The sequence below is a fragment of the Megascapheus bottae genome, chromosome 6 (genome assembly GCF_031878675.1).
Source record: "Megascapheus bottae isolate mThoBot1 chromosome 6, mThoBot2.hap1, whole genome shotgun sequence".
In the NCBI taxonomy this organism is placed as follows: Eukaryota; Metazoa; Chordata; class Mammalia; order Rodentia; family Geomyidae; genus Megascapheus; species Megascapheus bottae.
This window is the reverse complement of record NC_143514.1, coordinates 2,850,335-2,874,117: the sequence shown is the minus strand read 5'-3', so window position 1 is coordinate 2,874,117 and position 23,783 is coordinate 2,850,335. Positions and strand designations below refer to the sequence as shown.

General features: G+C 43.3%; 1 protein-coding gene across 4 annotated transcripts in view; it reads left to right on the top strand.

Annotated features, from left to right (window-relative positions):
- The first annotated feature begins 9,273 nt into the window (after positions 1–9,273).
- The window catches only part of Spag17 (sperm associated antigen 17), a 128,955-nt gene continuing 114,445 nt past the window's right edge, over positions 9,274–23,783 (top strand). For all 4 annotated transcript variants that reach the window (XM_090334105.1, XM_090334104.1, XM_090334103.1 and 1 more), the window contains exon 1: positions 9,274–9,419. In XM_090334105.1, the coding sequence (XP_090190231.1) occupies positions 9,333–9,419 (87 nt within the window). In that variant the 5' untranslated portion in view covers positions 9,274–9,332. The remainder of the gene's footprint in view (positions 9,420–23,783) is intronic.

The window sequence follows — 23,783 nt, the reverse complement described above, 5'->3', positions numbered from 1 at the left end:
TTGGCTCGTCCTGGGGCAATTGCTGTGGTACTTTGTGGAGATTTTACTGTGGCCTAGTGGTACAGTGCTTGTGTAGCATGCGAGAAACCCTAGGTTCCATTCCTCAGGACCACATACACAGAAAAAAATCAGAAGTAGCACTGTGACTAAAGTGGCAGAGTGCTAGCCTTGAAAAAAAAAAAATAAGCTGGCTCTGGTGTCTCACACTATAATCCTAGCTACTCAGGAGGCTGAGATCTGAGGATCGTGGTTCAAAGCCAGCCCAAGCATCAAAGTCCATGAGACTCTTCTCTCCAGTTAATCATCGGAAAACCAGAAGTGACACAGTGGTTCAAGAGGTAGAATGATAACACTGAGCTGAAGAGCTCAGGGACAGTGCCCATGCCCAGAATTCAAGCCCCAGAATTGGCAAAAAAAAAAAAAATGGAAGGAAGGAAGGAGGGAGGGATTGAGGGAGGGAGGGAAAGAAGGAGAGAGGGAAGGAGGGAGGGTGGGAGGAAGGAAGAGAGGGAGGGAGGGAGGGAAGGAAGGAAGGAATATTACAATACAACCTAGAGAGTAAAATAAACCATCTTGTGTCTTTACTCCTAGAAATAACTGGTTGAATAAATTCACAAATGGAGAAGAAGAAGCAAAAATTTCCCAGCTGGGCCTCAGTCTGTGGCTGGCTCCTAAAATCCCATCTCCTCAGGTGACTGAGATCTGGAAGGTTGTGGATGGATGCTAGCCTGGACAGAAAACCTCCCAAAGATGGCATCTCCAAAAAAAATCAGCAAAATTAAGGGTTGGGAGCAGATCATAAAGGCTCAATAGCTATGTGCCATATGGTCATAAAAATAATAGTTTACAAAATGGACTCAAAGAAATGGAAACAAGATTTTTGCTGTGGTGGTTGGTTTTTGTTTTTGTTTTTCCTTTTTGTCTTGTTTAATGGTTTGTCTTTGAGAGGGTAAGGGGGAGACTCAGAAAAGGTGGGAGAAAGGTGGATAAATAAAGCAGTAGGAGTCACTAGACATCGTGTAGAAATTGAACTACACAATGTGTGGGTGGGGGTAGGAGAGGAAAAACTGGGAGAGAATGAGCGAAGAGATGACATGGTTCAAAAAGAAATGTGCTCATTTCCTGACCCCTGAAATTGTAACCCCTCTGTACATCCTCTACAATAACAAAATATATTTAAAAAAATAAAGTTTGGATATTGTTACTGTATCTGTTACTTGGTATATTATATATACATTTATTTGATTATTTGAAATAGGAAAGAGAAGGGGAAAAATAAGATGATTGGGAGGGGTTGGGGGAGGGAAATGGAGACAAAAACATGAGAAGGGGTATCAGTGTGTGAGAAGTAATGCTCCTACCACCTGGCGAAGATAACTGTAACTCCTCTATACAGTACCCCGACAATAAAAATAAAATAAAGTAATAAAAAATAGATACTGAAAAAATAAATAAAGTTTGGAGCTGTAGTTCAAGTGGTAAAGCATCAGAAGACAAAGCACAAATTAGCACACACACACTTCCACAAGCCCATATAGAATACTTCCAAGTTGTTTATGCAGATGCTGTTTCTCTAGTAGATGAACACACAGTGAATCCGTCGCAGTGTCTACCAACACCGTGGAATATTTCCCCTTTGTAGAGGAAAAACCTGCCGATCACTAGTTTGGCCAGGTGATGGAAGCTTTCATCACCAATCATGAATTTTGTTCATGGTATCGGAGGTGATGAAAGTGACTCTTGACATATCTGGTCTTTCTCCTATTCTCTTACTCCAGTCTACGTATGAGAAAAAAATCAGATCAATCAGTACTGAAGAACATTAGACAGAATATGATGCCATCTCAAAATTTCAAAGTCATTGAAAAATAAGAATAATCTGAGCCATTGTTAATCTAGAGGAGTCCAAGGAGAAATCAAAATGTAACTTGGCATTTTAGATGGAGACCTGGAACAGATAAGAAGCCCTTACCTGAAAACTATTAGTCAATAATAGAACCCCAGTATGAGCTCATTAGTTGAAACAAGTCTTCCATGCTAATTTAAGAAGTGAGTAGGGGAAATTCGGTGTGCAGATGTGAGACATGTTTATATCACTCTGTAACTCCTCTGGAACTCTAATACTATTCTAAAATCTATTTTTCTTTTCTTTTTTCCCGTCCTGGGGCTTGAACTCAGGACCTGGACACTGTTCTTGAGCTTTCTCAAGGCTAGTGCTCTACCACTTGAACCACAGCTCCACTTCTGGCTTTTTCTGTGTATGTGGTATTGAGGACTCAAACCCAGAGCTTAAGCAAACACTCTATCACTAGGCAACACTCCCAGCCCAATATATCATTTTAAATATTCTAAAATTTATTTTTTAATGATAAGCTAAGCACCAGTGGCTCATGTTTGTAATCTCAGCTACTTAGAAGGCTGAGGAAATCTGAGGATCATGGTTTAAAGCCAACCCTAGCAGACACACCCAAAGACTCTTATCTCCAATTAACCAGCAAAAAGCAGGACATAGAGGTGTGACTCAAGTGATAGAGTGACAGCATTGAGGAGAAAAGCCAAGTGAGAACATGAGGCACACAAAAAAAGAGAGGAAGTTACTTCATAGGATAAATAGGCCCAAAACTATTTTAGAAAAGTGGCCACATGATGGATTAAGATAGCTGACTTCGGTGAAGTATTGTGTGGTTATACAAAAATAACCATAAAATGTAATTGCCCTGTAGAATTAACATAAACTCATGAAACAATAATAATCATAAATGGTTCCAAATGTAGATGACTGGGAAGCTATGTGATTTGCTTGTGATCAAAAATAGAAGCCGAAATATTATAGCCAAAGAATGAAGCGCTGAGGGCATCTTTGTAGCCTACGATCACCAAAGGAGGAAGCAAAGCCCAGTCGAAACACAGTGCACACAGAATCAAGGTCCACCTTGTTTAATGCAGTGAAATTCAAGAAAGAGCCACTGGAGCTGCTGTTTGGGTAGGCAGAGTTAGAGTTGGTTCTGATTAGGGAAATGATGGAAAACCTGAATGGATCCATTCAGGAAGAATGGGCACAGAAAGCTGGCCATGGCACCATTTTGAGAAGCTCGTTTGTTCGGGTGATTGACAGGTATGTTGGTTGAAATTAATAGTGCCTTTTCTTTTCTTTCTTTTTCTTTTTCTTTTCTTTTTTTTTTTTTGTGGGTCATGGGGCTTGAACTCGGCCTGGGTGCTGTCCCTAACCTCTTTAGCTCAAGGCTTATCCCTTGAGTCATAGTATCACTTCCCGTTTTCCAAAAGTGAACTGGAGATAAGAGTCTCAGATCCTTTAGTGACTGGGCTGGCTTTGAACCTTGATCCTCAGATATCAGCCTCCTGAGTAGCTAGGATTACAGGCGTGATTACAGACTGCACTAGTGAAGTTTCTTATAGTGAATTTACTTTAATGAAATTACTAGTGAATTTTCTTCTTTTCCTTCAGAATGCTAAACTCCAAGCTTTTTCTTCTGTCCTTCCATTCTTCATGCATGTATGGATACGTATATGCATACATGTGTATACGTGTGTGTGACTTGAACACAGGGCTTCATGCTCTGCTTGACTTTTCCACTCAAGGCTAATGCTCTCCTACTTGTGTCACACTTCCACGTCTGGCTTTCTGCAGGTTCACTGAACCTAAGAGTCTCACAGATTTGTCTACTCAGATTGATTCCACATTGCAATCTTTAGAGCCCAGCTTCCTGAGTAGTTAGGATTATAGATATGAGCCTGGTATTACGAGTTTTTATAGAAAAGTTGGGCTGAGAAGAAGAAAGAAGTTGAAAAGGAAATTAGTGGACATCTTCAGGCCATCATCGAGAGTTCTGTGAAACTCTCCACGTTCCAGACCAATCATCTTTCCTAATGATCACTCTTGGTTCTAGCATAAGGTAAATTAGTGCAATCTGATAGGATGAAAAAGGTTTGCCTTAAGCAAAGCTTGAAGTTGTTGTATGCACACATTGGTATACACACAAAATGCTTATCATTTAACATAGTAAAACACATGTCAGATATCCGATAAAACATTAAGAAATTAAATGTATAGCAAAGCTTTAAAAAAATGACTGGCCATGAGTTATGGATTTTAAAATGGTCCCCAAAGAATTAAAGGCAAATCCCTTTCACTGGAGATATTTAAGATTAGTTTCAAAGAAAAGCTAGACTGAGAGAACACTGGAGTGAAAAATCCCACATTCACAAATGTGAAACAGATGGATTTCAGTTTTGTCTATTTTTAAAACATACAATTCTTATTTTTCTGATTCACTGGGAAAAAAAAGAGAAGCAATTTGGGATTTTAAATTCTCTTGCCACAAATAAGATAAAAATCCAATCAACAGTACCTAATTATTATTCCATTGACTTCAAGATGTTTTAACACATTTTTTTGGTTTGATGTGCCATTACTGGAACTTGAATTCAGGACCTGGGAACTCTCCCTTTTCTCTCAAGACTGGTGCTCTACCACTTGAATCATACCTTCATGCCTGGCTTTTTGCTGATTAAGTGGCACTAAGAGTTTTTACACGATCCATGATCCAGAATGGTGAGCCAAGAGCTTTTGGCTAAATGTTTTTATCGTTGACATCAACAGACAGTTCTTAGAGAAGGTCTTTAGAAAATGATCCTAGACTTCCTGCCACCCACTTGGGACTGAGAATGGCAAGATCACAGCTGATGTCAATTTCCACAATTTATTCAGATGGGGTGGGGAAGGATGATATCTGAAGGAACTGGCTTCTAAACAACAAGGGGTCTGAAATATTAAAGTCACCATTTGAAATCACACTCCAGACTGAACAGGGAGAAAACTGACCACTGGATGCAGGAGTAATATGCTCCAGATGTTCTGTACTGTTCCAGATGTTCTATAGTATTCTATGTAGAAGGCTCAGAACATCAGGGCGTAAATAAGACACACATAGGGGAACATGTCATTTGGCTTAGGCTGCCAACCGGGGAAGTCTGTACATACCTGTAATGTTTTCTTAACCACAGGTAAGCCACAGGCAGCTAAATACATTCTACATCTACAGAACCCTGGCCCCCAAACAAATCCACTCACATGTTCCCTGTACACAGTTGAAATACTGCAACTATCACTAGAGGTACAGCCTTCCAGGTGTGAAAAGGTGTGTACTTCACACCCAAGTAAGAATTAATGGAACACTATATAATCAAAGTATAAAACTTGAAGAAGTTGAGCGCACTTACAGCTCACCTGTCATCCTAGCTACTGAGGTTGAGATGCAAGGACTGAGGTTTAACATGAGTGCAGGCAGACAAATCCATGAGACTCGTATCTCTAGTAAAGCAGCAAAAAACTGCAAGCGGAGGTGTAGAGCCAAGTAAGAGCCTGAGGTTCTGAGTTCAAGCCCCAGTAATGGCACAAAAAAAAATCTTGAAGAATTAAGTCAGTCCACAATCATAAAGAAACAGTGCATCCTTGAAGTAACTTTTGACCTTGACATTAAATGCAAAAACCCTACTGGAAATATTAAATCAAACCACGAATCCCTAGACCAAATGAGTAAGAACATTCTCCAAATAAAGTCGTTTTGTTTTAGTCACTGACATATGGGAAAATTTATGTAGTAAAGTATATGCTTATAAAGTTTCAACTTATATTTAGTGGGGGAAACAATTTATTACACTGAAAAAAACCATAAATGTGTGACAGATGGTAATACTTTTTTTTTTCCTCCTGCTCTTGGCATGGTATCCTTTTTTGGTTGGATGTCCTTAGAACTCTGAACTTTGCCATTCACACCTATTTTCTGAAATTAAACAGACCAGTTCTACTATGAAGTCCCCTATAAATTTGGTTACTGTATAATATCTGTGCATTTTGTATCATAAATTATCTAGCGTACCACTTTTCTTAGAATAATGAAAAAGACCAAACACTGGGCAAGAAGGAATTCTGTAATAAGCCCTCTATTTTCAATTCCTTAAATCAATATGAGAAAATTTTCCATATTTAAATTTCTTCTGCTAGGATTTTATAAAGGCAACAAAAAGATTTTGCTAGAAATGGATTCTTCCATCCCAGCTTCTTTCATTTTATGTTTTAAATTGTCAGTCTCATTAGGTACCAGTGGCTTATACCTATAATCCTAGCTCTCCAGGAGGCTGAGATTTGAAGATCACAGTTCAAGGCCAGACAGGAAAGTCTTTTGAGACTTTTATCTTCAATTAACCACAGAAAAAGACAAGTAGAAATAGGGAAGTAGTAGAGCTCTAGCCTTGAGCAAAAAAGCTCAGGGACAGTGTCCAGGCCCTGAATTCAGCCTCAGGACCACAGCAACAACCAAAAAAAGAAAGTCAATTTTAACCTTATCATGCTAGGAAACTGTGCATCATGTAGCCATGGCTGGCTTGATGGTTGCGAGGGAAACCTTCAGGCCAATCCTCTCTCATCACCAGATATCAGCCAGTCATGACAAGAGCAGCTTTCCAGGAAGGAAGCAGGGATGGCTATAAGTGGAAACTCGTCATAACTGGAAATCATTTTTGGTCCCAAAGACATTTATTTTGGTGAAAGACCATTTGTACAGATCATGTTTTTCTTTTGTAGCACTTAGTACTAAAGCATTAAGGTGGAAGAAAAATACCATATTCCATTGGCCCAAGTTATGGACCAATGTTGAAAACAAGTTCCATTATCAAAACTGCCCCACTTAAGGCAGTGAGCCAGCAGGGACTGCATAGTAATCTTGTGTGAACTGGCTTTGTGTCTCTGAGATAAAACATGGGAGATAATAAACGGGAGAGGTGTTCACTTTGGTACATAGTGTTAGAGGTTCCCCTCCATATTTCCTTCCAGTTTCCTCCCATTCTCCCTGGGGCTTCTAATAAACTGACTGGGAGTGGAACAGGCCCAGTTTTCTCCTAATGGGAAAAAAAAAGAGCCTATCAGTCAGCTTGTGCTCAACAGCAATTGGTCGTGTGTGTGTGTGTGTGTGTGTGTGTGGGTGTGTGTGTGTGTGTGTGTGTGTGTACTGGGCCTCAAGCTCTTCCTGGGCTTTATGCTCCAGAAAGGCACTCGACTAACTTTACTTACACCTCCACTTTCATTTGTCTGCGGGATCCTTAAATCTTAGCTTCCTCAGTACTAGCAATACGTTTTTATATTCACAGAGACAGAAAAACACTACTCAAAGCCAGGTGTGTTAGCTCATGCCTGTAATCCTAGCTACTCAGGAGGCATCAAGATCAAGGTTCAAAGCCAGCCCAGGAACAAAAGAACCTGAGACTCTTACCTCCTGAGACTGTTACTACCAAGGGTGGTAGCCTTGAGCTGAAGAGCTCAGGGACAGTGCCCAAGCCCAGGGGTACAGTGGTAGCCTGGAGCTGAAGAGCTCAGGGACAGTGCCCAGGCCGAATTCAAGCCCCATGACCCACCAAAAAGAAAAAGAAAGAAAGAAACACCACTCATTAACTCTGCGAGTTTTGTCCCATTGAAATAAGCTGTTTGGGTTTTTTTGTTGTTGTTTTGTGGCTGTGGTTGTGGGGCTTGAACTCTGGGCCTGGGCACTGTCTCTGACAAGGCTAGCCCTCTACCACTGAGCCACAGTGCCACTTCCAGCTTTCTAGTGGTTAATTGGAGATAAGAGTCTCACACCTCTTTTGTGCCTGGGCTGGCTTTGAACCATGATCCCAGATCTTAGCTTCCTTAGTAGCTAGGCTTACAGGTGTGAGTTGCAGGTGCCTCATTATAGCTGTTTTGTTTTTGTTTTTAATAAGTTCAATTCCCCACCCCAAAGTGGGTATCTAGGAACTCATGCATGCTAGGCAAGCACTCTACCACTAAGCCACATCCCCAGTCCCCTCTCTGTTCTTAGCAGTGGTACTAATAGGTTAAACATGCTCTATTTGAGACTAACTCCTAGATTCTGATCCTGGCACCATCAAGCACAAGATGTGACATTTAAGCCATAGCATGGCTGTGAGAATTAAATAATGTGTATATAACAAATGTGAATCCGGAGCCAGTGGCTCATACCTGTAATCCCAGCTATTCAGAAGCCTGCTAGCTGAGGGTCTTCATTCAAAGGCAACCAGGGCAGACAAAGAGACTCCAATTTCCTTTTTTTTTTTTAAAGGGAGTTGTGGCACACCTGGCGGAGCACTAACCTGGGGGAGGGGGGAGGGGACAAAGGACAGCATCCAGGTCCAGAGTGTTCAAGCCCCAGGACTGGCACGAGGGAAAAGAGACCCAACAGTGGTTACAGGCTGTCATTATGACATCTCACCAGGCTATTATTCAGATAACCAATTAGACAGGTTCTCCTTGCCAACCAATGGAAAAAATGGAAGGAACTGGAGGGTGTTCAGAGAAAGGAGATTCAGACACAGGAAAGCCGCCAGGCCTCATGGAGAGAGGGCATGGGGAGGGGGGGCTCCTGAGCCTGGGTGCGCTTGGGGAGAGCAGCAGCATGGGTGGGGGGGCTGCCCTCCCCCGAGGTCAGCAGCATGGGTGGGGGGGCTGCCCCCCCGGGGTCAGCAGCATGGGTGAGAGGCTGTCCCCCCCCCCGGGGTCAGCAGCATGGGTGAGGGGCTGTCCCCCCCCGGGGTCAGCAGCATGGGTGGGGGGGCTGTCCCCCCCCCGGGGTCAGCAGCATGGGTGGGGGGCTGTCCCCCTCCGGGGTCAGCAGCATGGGTGAGGGGCTGTCCCCCCCCCGGGGTCAGCAGCATGGGTGAGGGGCTGTCCCCCCCCCGGGGTCAGCAGCATGGGTGAGGGGCTGTCCCCCCCCCCGGGGTCAGCAGCATGGGTGGAGGGCTGTCCCCCCCCCGGGGTCAGCAGCATGGGTGGGGGGCTGTCCCCCCCCGGGGTCAGCAGCATGGGTGAGGGGCTGTCCCCCTCCGGGGTCAGCAGCATGGGTGAGGGGCTGTCCCCCCCCCGGGGTCAGCAGCATGGGTGAGGGGCTGTCCCCCCCCGGGGTCAGCAGCATGGGTGGGGGGCTGTCCCCCCCCGGGGTCAGCAGCATGGGTGAGGGGCTGTCCCCCTCCGGGGTCAGCAGCATGGGTGGGGGGGCTGCCTCCCCCGGGGTCAGAACCGCCTGCAGCCGAGTCCCCAGCAGGGCAGGGTGGACAGGAAGGCAGCCCCCGCCGCCAGGCCGGCTCAGCACCCCGGGGCGGCCCGGCCCGGCCCCCAGCGGTTGAGCGGTGGGTCCGCAGTGGGCCTGGGGGAGGGGAGCTGGGCGCCGGGCCGGAGGGGGCGCGGCCGCGGTTGCCATGGCACCGGGGACGCTTGGGCCCGGCCTCCGCCCGCTTTCCAGGCCCATGCCCTCCCGGCCCTTTGCATGGCACCTAAGAAAGATAAAGGTGGGAGTTTGAACGACCCTCCTAAGGCATGGGAACCCTCGCTCATAGCCGCCCCGTTCAATCAGGTGAGCCGGGAGCCCCGGGGGTCTCCCTGCGCCTCCCCAGGCCGCCCCTCACCCTCAGCCCGCAGGCAGGGCCACCCGGCTGGCCGGCCTTCCTGTCCCGTCCCTGTCCCCGCGGGGGCCTGGTCAGTGCAGCTTTCCCAGGTGAGAGCTTCTCAATTCCCAGGCGGCCCAGCCCTCACTGAGCAGAGGAAGCCTGAGACCCAGGGGAGGACAGAGAAAGGGAGGGGGGGAGGATGGGAGAGAGACAGAGAGACAGAGAGACAGACAGAGACAGACAGACAGACAGACAGACAGACAGACAGACAGACAGACAGACAGACAGACAGACACAGACAGACAGAGACAGCCTCAAAGTGAAGTTATCCAGAAGGCAGGAACTGTATCCTGTCCTGGAGATTCACCCTACAGACCCATCCTTTCCCTTTGGCATCTTGCCAATGTAACTATGGCCTGCCCACGGTAGGACTGAGTACAAAGGGACAGATCACAACCCTGTGAAGCCATGGGGAAGGGCGACTTTCTTATGTAAGGCCCTGATGAGGCTCTATGGGAGTTTTCCTTTTGTTGGTGATGGCTTTTATCTTTTGTTGTTGTGCCAGTGGTAGGAACTTTTTCCTTTTGTTTGTTGCTGTTTGCTTTGTATGATGCCAGAAGTGGGATTTGAACTCAGAGCCCTGCACTTTTTTTTTGCCATTCCTGGGCCTTGAACTCAGGGCCCTGCCCTTGGGCTTTCTCAAGGCTAGAGCGCTACCACTTGATCCACAGCACCACTTCCAGCTTTTTCTATGTATGTGGTACCAAAGAATAGAACCCAGGTCTTCATGCATGCTAGGCAAGCACTCTACTACTAGGCCAAACGCCTAACCCCTAGGGTCACACTTCTTGTCTGGCCTTTTCACTCAGTGAATGCTCCAACCCCTGAGCCGCAGCTCTATTTCTGGCTTTTTTTTTCCCTGGGTAACTGGAAATGAGAGTCTTTCAGATTTAGTTTCTCCAGCTGCCTTTAAACTGAACTTCCTTCCGGCTCAAGGTTTTCATGTCACTTGAAGGTGTGGAAGAACCCAGGAATAGCTGGCAGTCCCCTGCAGGCTGCCACAGATATGGGGATATGGAAAGAAACTCCAGAGAGAAGGAAACAACCATTGTTTATTGTACACTGCAGGCACCAAGCACGTTACTAAAACCTAGGATGCAAGAATTCGTACATCCAGGGTCGTTTCTAATGTGCATTGGGAGTGGCAACAGTGGTCAGCCAGGTCTTGAGACATTGGACTGTGGGGTTCACCTTGGTCTGTGGCCAGCCTCACTGCCTGACTTTACATTACAGAACATCTGAACCCCACACCCACCTTCAGCCAATGGGGAACAACAGCTCTGAATCAGAGCTGTCACTCACACCTACACTATGCTGTTTCTAAGCCCAGGCAGGCACTGGAGAAGAGAAAGGATGTTTCTAGAAATTTCAGTATGCCATCATCAACTACTTAACAAAAAAATAGAGGGACTGCATTAAAGTACAGAGCTTCTGCATGGCAAAGGACATAGCTAACAAGTTAAATAGAAAGCCCACAGAGTAGGAGAAGGTCTTCAACAAACAAGGGCATCATATCTAAAATATACCTACAGCTCAAAATATTGAATCTCTCAAAAACAAATCCTCAAAGAAACAACCATCCCATTAAAAGATGGGCCAAAGACTTAAAGAGAGACTTCTCTGAAGAGGAAATAAGAATGGCCTATAGACACATGAAGAAATGCTCAACATCTCTGGCCATACAAGAAATGCAAATCAAAACAACTTCGAGATTTCACCTCACTCCAGTTAGAATGGCCAGGATCAAGAAATCTAATAACAGCAGATGCTGGTGGGGATGTGGCCAGGAGGGACCCCTACTACACTGTTGGTGGGAGTGCAAACTCATTCAGCCACTCGGGAAAGCAGTACGGCAGTTCCTCAAAAGACTAAACATAGAGCTCCCCTATGACCCAGCAATTCCACTCCTGGGCATTTACCCAATTGTCCAGAAACAAGGACATACTAAAGCCACTAGCACAATGATGTTCATTGCAGCATTATTTACCATAGCTAAGATATGGAACCAACCCAGATGCCCCTCAGTAGATGAATGGATCAACAAGATGTGGTATTTATACACAATGAAATTCTATGCTGCCATCAGAAAGAATGACATTGCCCATTTGTAAGGCAATGGAAAGACTAGGAAAAAATTATATGAAGTAAGCCAGACCCAAAGGAACATAGGCTCCATAGTTTCCCTCATTTGTAACAATTAGTATACGTTTAGGAGTCTCCTAGCAGAGGATCAAAATAGCTCAAAAACTATGTACTATGTCCATATAAGAATGAGGCTAAGTGAAAGAATGCCAGGATATGGAAACAAGAGGTTTATCTTTGTGATTGTTGTTCTTAATGCACTATGGGAAGTTGTTTCTTTTCTCTTTTTTTTCCCCCTTTATGGTTTATCTTAGGTTGTTACCATATCTGACTTTGGTGCCTGGTATATTGTATATGCATGTATTTGTTTATTTGAAATAGGGAAGGGAGCAGGGAAAACAAGATGATTGGGAGGGGGTGGGGACAGGGGAAATGAGAGAAAAACATGGGAAGGGGTATCAATGTTCAAGAAGTAATGTACCCACTACCTGGTGAATGTAACTAACCTCTCTATTCATCACCTCAACAATAAAATATATTTTAAAAAATGGAAAGAAAGGATGGGCACTTGTGCCTCACACCTATTATAAAAAAAAATCCCAGCTACTCAGGAGGCTGAGATCTAAGGATGGAACTTCAAAGCCAGCTCAAGCAAGAAAACCCATGAGATTTTTGTCTCCAATTAGTCAGCAACATGCCAGAAGTAGAGGTGTGGCTCAAGTGGTAGAGCACCAGTCTTGAGTAAAAAAGTGGAGTGCACAAGGCCTTGAGTTCAAGTCCCCATACAGGCACAAAAAAAGGGTGGGGGGAGTTGTGTTTTTGTTTTTGTTTTCACTTAGGCCTAGAGTTTGTACTTAAAAAAACAATGAATCCTTGGGCCGGAGTTTGGCCAAGTGGTTAAAGGGCTTGCCTAGCATGCATGAAGACCCGGGTTCGATTCCTCGGTACCACAGACATAGAAAAAAGCCGGAAGTGGTGCTGAGGCTCAAGTGGCAGAGCTCTAGCCTTGAGAAAGTCCAAGGACAGTGCTCAGGCCCTGAGCTCAAGCCCAGGACTGGCAAAAAAAAAAAAAAAAAAAAAAAAAAAAAAAAAAAACAACAATGAATCTTAAAGCCGTGTTTCCTCCTGAGAAATATTTACTTATCTACACTTTCCTTCCACCGGCACTGCCTTTTCTTAGGCGTGGTAATTCTCTGTGATAGAGAAATTAGTGCTGCTGAGGAATGTTATGAAGGGTTTGATTCTACTGTGCTAATGGGACATCGTAGGATTGGGGTTATGTGTGTAACTTTAGAAATGCAGCCTTGCTAGCTCAAGAATCCCCAGTTCCACTTTCAGATTCCCAAAGATGTTTTCCAAAGTGCTTTTGTAAGTCAGAACCAGCCAGAATAATTTCTTTTCATTCTCATTGAGATTATGTAGGCCAAGTCAGACTTGGGGTGGACATTCCTGGCTAAATTATAAACTGCTGAACAATCGTGTTTGATCGAGGTGCTGACACTACATTTGCGTTCATGTTGCAAATATGCGGCTATAATTTTCCTAATTGAATGGAAAATCTAAAGGCACTTATCCTTTCCCCCTCAAGACTTGAAAACCTGAAATAATATTCAGCATTCTTGACAATACTCAAACAATGTAGTTTCAATAAATCTTAGGTACTAATAGAATAGAATTTGAACTCAAAGCAATGTACATTATATCTTGGATAGAATGAAGTCACTCTTCTTTCCATTCATTAGAATGTATGTTTTCTTACTGGAAGAATAAAATGACACTCTTCCATTTCCTTCTATAATTTTTTTCTCAGTCTGATTCAAAAGGAAAATTTTCAGATGTACCCAAAAGTCGGAGGCCCAACCTCCAGCATAGCAACCTCTGACTGTGGGTGGGCAAATGCTTTGTTAGTAGAGCACTGTGCACAGACGGCGTATAATGGAAAACTATTACTGTTTTCAGTTCTAGAGACTGTCTCCCCATGTAATTGTTGTTTGTGTGCAGATGTATCTGTGTTCTGTGTACATGTGTGTGTTGGGGTGGGTGACAATGGAAGGAATTTTCTAGTCTTCATAAGCCAGTGTTTCGAATAACTTTGCAAAGAATCCAAGTCAATAGTACAGTTTTTGTTGTTGGTTTTTTTTAATCAGGTATGAGGCTTGAACTCCAGGCCTGGGAACTGTCCCTGAGCTTTTTCACTCAAGGCTGGCACTTGGCTGCTTTGAGCCACAGCTTCACTGCTGGTTTTCTGGTGGTGAATTGGAGATAAGAGTCTCATGAACTTTCTTGTTCCCACTGATTTTGTGCAATGGTCCTTAGATCTTAGCCTCCTGAGTAGTTAGGATTACAGAGTGTTTTTTTGTTTGGGTGTGTGTATGTGTGTGTGTGTGTGTGTGTGTGTGTGTGTGTGTGTGTGTGTGTGTGCTTGGATTCACAGTCTTCCACTCTTGAACTCCAGGCCTGGGTATTGTCACTTCATTATTTCCCTCAAGGCTGGTACTCTACCACTTGAAGCACACAGCTCCACTTTCAGTTTCTTTGCTGGTTTATTGGCGACAAGCATCTCAAGGACTTTTCCTGCCTGGGCTAGCTTTGAACCATGATCCTTAGATCTCAGTCTCCTGAGTAGCTAGGAGCCATTGGTGCTTGACAGTAGTAATTTTAAGCTCAAGTTCATTCTGGTCTGTATTAGATTTTAAACTCACAGTTGGGTTTTAACGAATTGATCTTGTGTCACTATGGGGTTATCCTTTCAGGCTGGCTCATTGTCATCTTTAGTTAGTTGTAGAAATGTCATACCATTTAATAGTCTATTATCAGACACTAGATGACAACAGAGAGATCAGAAGTTAAGAAGATGAGCTTAGAAATTGTTTGCATTTTATCAAATCAGATTTTTTAAAAGGGACAGTGACATCAATTTGTGCCTTAAATCTGAATTCTTTTTTTTTCATATATTTTTATTGTAATTAATAGCAGGGTTACATTATATTTACCAGATAGAAGGTACATTACTTCACAAACATTGATACCCTTTCTCATGTCTTGGTCCCCATTTCCCTCCCCCCAACCCCACTCCTCATCTTGTTTTCCGCCCTTCCCTATCCTATTTCAAATAACCAAATAAGCATATATACAATATATCCGATAACAAGGTAAAATACTGTAACCATATGAGATAACCAAGGGACAGCAAAAGAGATGAGAGATAACATAGTACATTAAGGACAACAATCACTCATTATATGGCTTTTGTTTCTATATCCTGGAGATCCTTTCATTTAGCCATCCTATATGGCCTTGTGTATCTAGGTTTTGCCCTATTGTAAATCTCTGCTAGGAGATTGTGACAAATGAGGGAAACCATTAAGCTTATGTTCCTTTGAGTCTGGCTTACTTCACTTAAGATGATTTTTTTCTAAGTCTTTCCTTACAAATGGGGCGATGTCATTCTGACAGCAGCACAGAATTCCATTGTGTATAAATACCACATCTTGTTGATCTACTCATCAACTGAGGGGCATCTGGGTTGATTCCATATCTTTGCTATGGTAAATAGTGCTGCAATGAACATCATTGTGCTAGTGGATGTAGTATGTCCTTGTTTTGGGGCGACTGGGTAAATGCCATGTAGTGGAATTGCGGAGTCATAGGGGTGCTCTATGTTTAGTCTTTTGAGGAATGGCCATACTGCTTTCCATAGTGGTTGAATGAATTTATACTCCCACCAACAGTGTAGTAGTGGTCCCTCCTGGCTACATCCTCACCAGTATCTGTTGTTATTAGATTTCTTGATCATGGCCATTCTAACTGGAGTAAAGTGGAATCTTAGAGTTGTTTTGATTTGCATTTCTTGTATGGCCAGAGATGTCAAGCATTTCTTCATGTGTCTATAGGCCATTGTTTTAAATCTGACTTCTTTAGATTGAAAGAGAGCAAAAGTAGGTGGACTTGATTCCCGCATTCATTTCGTCGATCAAACAATTATATTCTAGGACACTTACCTTATACAATAAATGTGAAACACCTCCACTCAAATTGTATGAGAAGAGCTGGGCACTGGTGGCTTACACCTGTAATCCTAGGTCAGGAGGCTGAGATCAGATGACTGTTATTCAAAGTCAGCAAAGTAGGAAAGTCTATGAGACTCTCATCTCCATTCAGCAGCAAAACGCCAGAAGTGGAGCTGTGACTCAAGTGGTAGAATAGAAAAAAGCCAAATGAGAACCCAAGGCCCTGAATTCAAACCCCAGTAGCAATATAAAAAGGAAATCGGTAGACATATTGGCAGGGACAGGGACATTTCATTTATGACTAAGCAACACTGGAAGGCAAGTTGCCATGTTCTAGTGTTTCCCTTTATCTGCCATTTCCACTTTGATGGAAGTGTGCACTGTTAAAAGTTTTATTCTTTGCTTACACTATTTACAAATGATGGTGGGGAGGATTGCGTTGCCTGTTCCTCCTTTTCTATGGCAATAGCCACCATTTTCCTCTCTGTGGTTTCAGTTACCTTCAGCCAGCTGTGGCTAGACAATGGGAAAATGCAGAAATAAACAGTACACACATTTCAAGTGTTGCCAAGTCAGCCCTCACTCCACAACATCTATTCTGTGTATGTCACTTGCCTGTGCGTCATCCAGAGTTCAAACTCCCCACTCTCCACTCACTATTTTACTTAACACCCAAGAATAATGACGCTAGCTACTTAGCTAATCCCAAGACAATCTGACAGGAGCTTCTTAATACAAAAAGGGGAGGGGAAGTCAGATCCTTAAATTGCTAGGATCTAGGAGGACCTTCGAATATCTAGAAAGATCTATCTAGCGGAATGAGGGAGAGATCTTGAGTTTGAACCCTGCTGTCATCAAAATAGTAAACCAACAAAATGTCACAGTAGATCTGTAAGAGTGCAGTGAGTAGTACTCTAGATAATTGCCTGAATCCCACTATGCTCTTTGGAGAGAATTTATCTAATCTGGGTAACACTATGCAGAATGTGGACTTTGCCATCTTTCTTGATCTGATATCAAATGAGGAGTCCTATTTTCCACTTATTAACTGTAGCTTAGTTATAATAGCCAAGTTTTATACACTTGGAAAATAGTCTCAAAGCTCAGAATTCTTGCCAAGGTTTGGAATGTAGTTATGAGTTTACAATACATATTGCCAACTTATTAGTATTTCAGATCCCTTAGGTAAACAAAGTAAGCAAACAGATACTAAGATGACAGGGAAACTGAGTCAAAGTAGATTTTCAGGGAAAATGTGTCAGTTGAACTCAAAGTACTTGAAAGTATTGTAAGTGTAGTCTGTCAGAGAGGGAAATGCATTTTATTGGCTAGAACTCTTGAGCGATTTTTGAGAGGCAGCGAAGGGTGTTTTTTTTCCGACATTTTGATCTTAAACAGTAAGCTATTTCTCATGTTAATGTGTATTTAAGACTTACTGGAAATACTCATAATATGAGCTGAAGACGGGCGTCTGGCGGCAAGCATATTTCTGAAATTAGGTTGGTTTTTATGACTATATTTTTCTGAAATACGCTTTCATTGATATTTACAAAACAAATTGCCGGTTCACACAAAGGTTGTTTTAATAAAAGCCAAGGAAAACAACGGAGTTGCTAGGAAGAATGTTAAGAGGGAAATGGACTTTTCATAACCTCACATTATAATTTCTGTTTGTTGGACAAAAAAGTATTCTTTGAATGAGTTTGGAACTGAAGGGAACTCGTATGTCAAAATATCTCCCTAGATGTTATATGTGATCATTTTTATTGCAAGTGAAAAAAATATTAAATATAAGTCAAGTGTAAGTGCTGCCAATGAGCTTGGCAGAATCCTAGGAAAATGTTAGTTAAGAAACGGTGAATGTTGACCATGGTTAAGCTCTGGCCAGAAAAGCCACCATTGGCCCCCAGTTCTCACAGGATAAAATCCAAAGTGTTCTATGCAGCTTTCACCTAATGCAGCCATCCTGTGCCCATCCACCTCTATCTTCTGGTACTCCAGGAGGTGTCTGTGTGATGCCCCAGGTATGGGGGAGATCCTAGCTGGATGATCATCCAGCCTCCATCCAACTCCTCATTAAAATCCTCTCTACATTTGCAAATTAAGCCAAGCCATCCTGGTCTGGCCTATTCCCTTTATTTCCCTGAACTACCTCAGAGTCTGCTAACTCCAGCCAGTGCCCATTCTGAGTTCCTGCCCAACAATCTCAGCATTGTCTACCTGACTGACGACTTTCACAGCCACGCAGAAGCATGGAAGACACCAGAAGCTTCGTAACGCACTTTCCTCCTTCCTGTAGCACAGAATGTGCTTCAGCAAACACCCACTGGATTCAATTCCCCCTGCATGCATGCATGCATGCATGCTGCTCTCGCAGCTTGTTTTCTCTGTCCAGATCCAGGGTCATGGTAACGAATTGAACACATCTCAAGACACCTGTAAATGTCGGCCCTCCTTGCAGTCATGGTAACAAATTGAAGACATCTCTGGACACTTGTGAACAGCAGTTACACCTTCCTTGCAGACAGTAAAATCGCTGCTACATAGATTTGAAGGCCTCCAGCATGTAGTGTCTGAAACACTCTCACATCCAAGCCACCACCATTTCCTGCCCTGAGCTACACACTAGCTGCAGAGGTTCAGAGCTCAGTCTTCCACTTGCTGTTTTGCTGCCATAGAGTCCCATCTATCCGGGAGCTCTGGTGGTTCTTTTCATATCTCTACCATGGCCTGAGACTCACAGCCTGTGCTGCCATTCGGCCCTTGTCTACCGAGCCCTCTGCCATGCCAGTTCCATCCACCCTGCCTTTAGAATTCTGTGACAAAAATGTGGGTATCTCTGATGACCCTATTTGAGCAACTCTATCCATATAACTGAACTGGTACATTAACTCCTCCTCCATCTCCTCTCCTGGGCTTGATTACACAGAGAGAGTAAAGGCGATGGCTTTGGTGCCATCTTCAGTGGCTCACAGCTGTAACCCTAGCTACTCAACAGGCTGCGATCTGAGAATTGTGGGTTGAAGCTAGCACAGACAGAGAAGTCTGTGAGACTCTTATCTCGAATTAATTAGCAAAAAGCCAGAAGTGGGGCTATGGCTAACATAGAAGAGTGCTGGCCTTTAGTGAAAAAGCTGGAGAATGCCCAGGCCCTGAGTTCAGGCCCCACAATGGGCACCAAAATAAGGGGTTAGGGGATAGTATCTTTGTTTACACTGGGTACCATCACTGTAAAAGAAGAACATAAAGATGTTTATTGTCTAACTTATGCATATCTTGTGCATCCGGCACAACCTAAGGAAATGTTTATAGGATATGGTTTTCCCACTGTGGGAATAGCTGTGTACATTATTCTTTGTGATGACAGTTTTGCTCCTTTAAGTCAAATTTAACTTGTTTAGTCCTGTTTTTTTTTCCTTTAAATTTTTCTTTGTTGATACTGCAGATCAAACCCAGAATGTTGCACTTGCTAGGCAAGTGTTTTACCACTGAGCCACATCCCAGCCCTTTATTTTAAAGTCAAATGTAAAGGAATGAAGATCTGTTTACCTGAAGAAACTTTCTCTAGCTTCCACCCTCTTACATTCGATAATCAAGAACAATCACAACTAGAAACCAAATATTTTGGTTATATAGATCACAGTTCTTGAGATGTGAAGTCTGGAGGGACGTGGCTCTCCCTGGTACCCTCTTAGCTCCGTATACATGGCACCGGAGGGAGACACACTTCTGGGCTTGGACCATACAGAGCCACTGTCGTCCATGACTACTGGAAGCTCACCCTCAGCTTCTTTGTCAACCAGAAGTTTGTCCTTGGCTTGTTGGTCGATGTCCTTTCCTTGTCTGTACCTCTGTATGGCATCATTGTCCACTCTCACTGTTCTTATTCTGTAAAGGGCTGTGCTCTAGCAAAAACAGAAGCATCTGACGTTTCCTTGCTCTTTTGCATTTTAACTTACCAGAAAGAAAAGCCTTTAAAATAATCTAATTTAACGTGGTCAGTGAAACTTTTGAGTTCAATGAACAAGCAAATGGAAAGCAAATTGTTTGGCATCATGAGCAACTGTGGTTGACCCGGTGCATTAACATCTCAGCTTGGGTTAGAAAAAGTGGGAGTTAGGCGTGGCTTCATCAAGCAGTTATGTTCAATTGAAAAGCATAATTGCGTTTCTATTAAACTAATGTCCTATTTATGGCTTGGGGTATATAGAAAGGAGAGGAGTAGTAAAAACAATGAACAATTAAGTGTTCTTATGAGTCTGGGAAAATAGACATCCAGAATTCTAAAAAGTGTGGTCCCTGGGCTAAACCCATCATTTGGGAACTTGTAAGAAATGCTGATTCTCAGGCTTCACCTTGGACTTTTTAAATCAGAAACTCAGGGAGACCCCAATAATTTGTGCTTCAACAGGCATGGTTGTGTTGTCCTCTAGATGAAAGTACAGGTCTGACGGTGGTGATAAGTCCCACAGGCTAACAGTGAGCCTTGCTGGGTTAGTGTGTTTGACGATTTCACCTACAAGGAGGGAGGGATGTGGAAGAAATGGATGGATTGGCCAGAGATCTGAGGGAACAGCATGTTCCAGTTACCACAGCTAACAACTAGACACTTCATTGGACAGGTTATACATAACCCCTTGCCTATCCTCCTACAATGCCCTTTAAAGTCATAGTCCCATTTATAGGAGGAAATTAAGGCTCAAGAATTTACACATTGCAATTTTCCCGAGAGCTGTGCAAGTTTAGAAAGGTAATGAAAATGTGGTGTTAAAAACTTATTAAGAAAGCTAAGTGCCAGTAGTTCACATCTGCAATCCTGGCTGCTCAGGAGGATGAGATGAAAGAACTCAATTTGAAGCCAGCTCCAGTAGAAAAGTCTATGAGACTGTTGCTCCAATTAGTCAACAAAATGCCAGATGTGGAGCTGTGGTTCAGGTGGTAGAACTCAAGTCTGGAGTGACAAGGTCAATGGTCAACACCCAGGCTCTGAGTTCAAGCCCCAGCACTGGAACACACACAAAGAGAAAAAAAAGATTGGAGATGCAGAAGCCAGTGACATGAACAGATCAGACCGTCTCTAAGCTGTTTTCAGTAATCCAGGGGCAACTTTGTTATAGGTCGCACTCTGAGTATGATCATGAAATTAAAAATGGACCCTTTTTAAACTCTGGAAAGGAGTAGCCCAGGATCTTTTCAGCCTTACCTGTGTACCTCCTCTCCCATGGCCACCATTCCCAATGCTGGATTCAGGGTTTGTAATTCCTCGGTAAATATCAGTTGAATGAATGACGCCTCTTGGCTTGAAGTATTCTTGTTTCCTGTGAGCACTTACGTGTTTTTCCAAGCCCATGTGTTTGGAATCAGGACTAACAATCTTTTTATTACACCATTGAAAGAGCTATTGTAAGGCCTCTATTAGAGAAGCCATAAGAGAGGAATAATTATTATGAGTTACTACCCTGATGCCACAGACCTGTGTAATTGGAGATAATTAAGAACCATAACCAGATCTGGGGCTTGAGATTTATCATAACGGTTGCCTGGGTCTATGTGATCATGTGGTTGTGCCGTGAGATTAAATTGTGAAGAAGTGTGAGTTACGAGGGTGTGGTGGACTTTGTGAGTGAGGGGCTAGGCAGGAAGCTATGTTACTCACAGAACTGAGAGCCCCTGCCAAGGTCATAGGTCACCTGACTTGGGTCAGCCCTTGAGTCCTGAGCTCCATCTGGCAGCCCCATCTTCCCTCCAGGTCGCCTCCATTGCCTTCTCTCCAGTGCCTAGGACAAGGGATACTGAGCTGACCTCAGAAGAGCACCCAGGCATCCTAAGAGGAAGCTCTCAGAAATACTCACTGCCCACCCTGGGAGCCACTGCCCCCAAGATCAGCCTTGCTTGACCAGCACTCCTGCCCTCCTGTCAGTTTAGGGGTCCTGTCCCCATTTTTTTTCTCATTCACAGACAGGTCTGCTTCCCTTTTGTTCTTGAACAACTCCTGGGTACCAGGCAGCAGAAGTCAGGGTGGTTTCCCTGCACCAATCTAGAGTGTGTGCTGGTACCAGAGTTTGAACTCAGAGTCTCAGTGATGGTCCTTAACTTTCTTTGCTCAAGGCTGCCACTCTACCACTTGAGCCACACCTTCATATGCAGATTGTTGTTATTGTTATTATTATTATTTTATTTTGGTGGTTAAATGAAGGTAGGAGTCTACAAACATTCCTACCTGGGCTGGGTTCAAACTGAAATCCTCAGGTCTCAACCTCCTGAGTAGCTAGGATTACAGGTGTGAGCTACCGGGACCCATTTTTGGTAGGAAATAAATAATATATGAAGATACTTGCATTTAGGGTAAAGCATGGATTTTCCCTGAATATTAATCAAGCAACAGCTTGATGGGGTGAAGAGGCAGACTGGTTATGTTGGTACATGATAGTGTTTGCATAAGGCAAAACAAATTCAGAGTGCAGACCTCAGGACTTGATGAGTAAATGACCTTTACCTTATGAAAGAGAGAAAAAGGAAGGGAGAGAGCTAAGGAGGGAAGAATGAGAGGTGGGAAGGAGGGAGGGAGGGAAGGAAGGAAGAAAAAGAAGAAAGGAAAGAAAATGAAGGGAAGGAAGGAAGGAAATACAATAGGGTAAGTAAGGACCTAATTCTAACACTGAGTATTGGAAATCTATCTGAATTTTTAATGTAGACGATAGTGAGTCAACATTGAAAGGACTGAGGGAATATAAAAGGACTTCTCCAATCTGAGGGAAAAAAATTGATGAAAGGTTGTAGCTTTTAATACAGGATGATGAAAGAGTTCCCCTTTCTTTGGGGTGAGTCCCTGATTCCAATTTTACATTGTGGAGCAATTAGCAGGACTCCTCTTGGCTTTCCTTGGTCTCCTCTCTTAGAAGAATGTCTCTGATATGTAATATTTGTCTGAACCCCCCTTAAAAAAAAAAGCTTGTTTCCTTTGAGGTTTGCCTAACTTTTTATGTTCTGAAGTTCATTTTGGACCTCAGATTTTGCGCCAAGCAATAAAAAGGGTTGAATCGTAGGAACATAATGGAGACGTAATTTTAGCCAACTGTGGGGGGTGGGGCAGTACTTAAGGTGTGTAGTGGTTTCTGTGGTTTTTCCGTGGAGTAGAATTCTCTACAAAGCTTTTCCATGTGGTGTTTTAATAGCTGTCTTAAAACTCTCTGATGCATGGAACAAAACTGAATTGGACTCATGTGCTACATTGGTGCAATGGACCAAGGACTCCGAGAAATGAAAGAAAAACAACAAAAAACAGTCAAGCCAGAGGCAAAACTGTCCAAACAGAGACATATGTAACTCTGTGTGTGTGTGTGTGTGTGTGTGTGTGTGTGTGTGTGTGTCCTAGTTGTTATATGCCTGAACTCAGTGTCTCAAGTTCTCACTTCACTTTTTTACTCAAAGCTGGCATTCTACCATTTGAACCATATCTCCACTTCTAGCTTTTTACTGGTCAATTGGAGGTAAGAGTCTCACAGATTTTACTGACCAGGCTGGCTTTGGACCATGATCCTCAGATCTCAGCCTCCTGAGTAGCTAGGATTACAGATATGATGTAGTGACTCATATTCAGATTTGCAAGTCTGAAAGCAATCATCTATTTTAATTTTTTATTTTTGCAGGAGATTTTGGGCAAAGGGAATATTTCCTTTGTATTTTTATTTTTGTATATTTTATAACTTCCCAAATGTTCCTAGATATATTTGTTTACTAGGGCCTCCAATTACTATTTATTTTTAGTAATACTGAGGTTTGAGCTCAGGTTTTATATTCCCTCAGCTTGCAAAGAAGGCCCTCTACCACCTTAGCTACATCTCTAGCCCTTCTATTTTTCATTTGCAAATGGAGTCTGATATTTCTGCTCAGACTGGTCTGTAACTGTGAATTTCTGCATCTCAGCCTAAGTAACTAGGGTGTAAGACACCCACTAGCACCTGGCAAGATACTTTATGTTTTGGCGACATTCATGGGGCGTGAACTCTGAGCCTAGGCATTGTCGCTGAGCTTTTGTGCTCAAGGCTAAAAGCCACACCTCTACTTCGAGCTTTTTGCTGGATAATGGGAGATGAGTACCTCATAGACTTTCCTACCCAGGCTGGCTTAGAACAGCAATCCTCAGATCTCAGCTTCTTGAAGGAGGTGCAGATACCT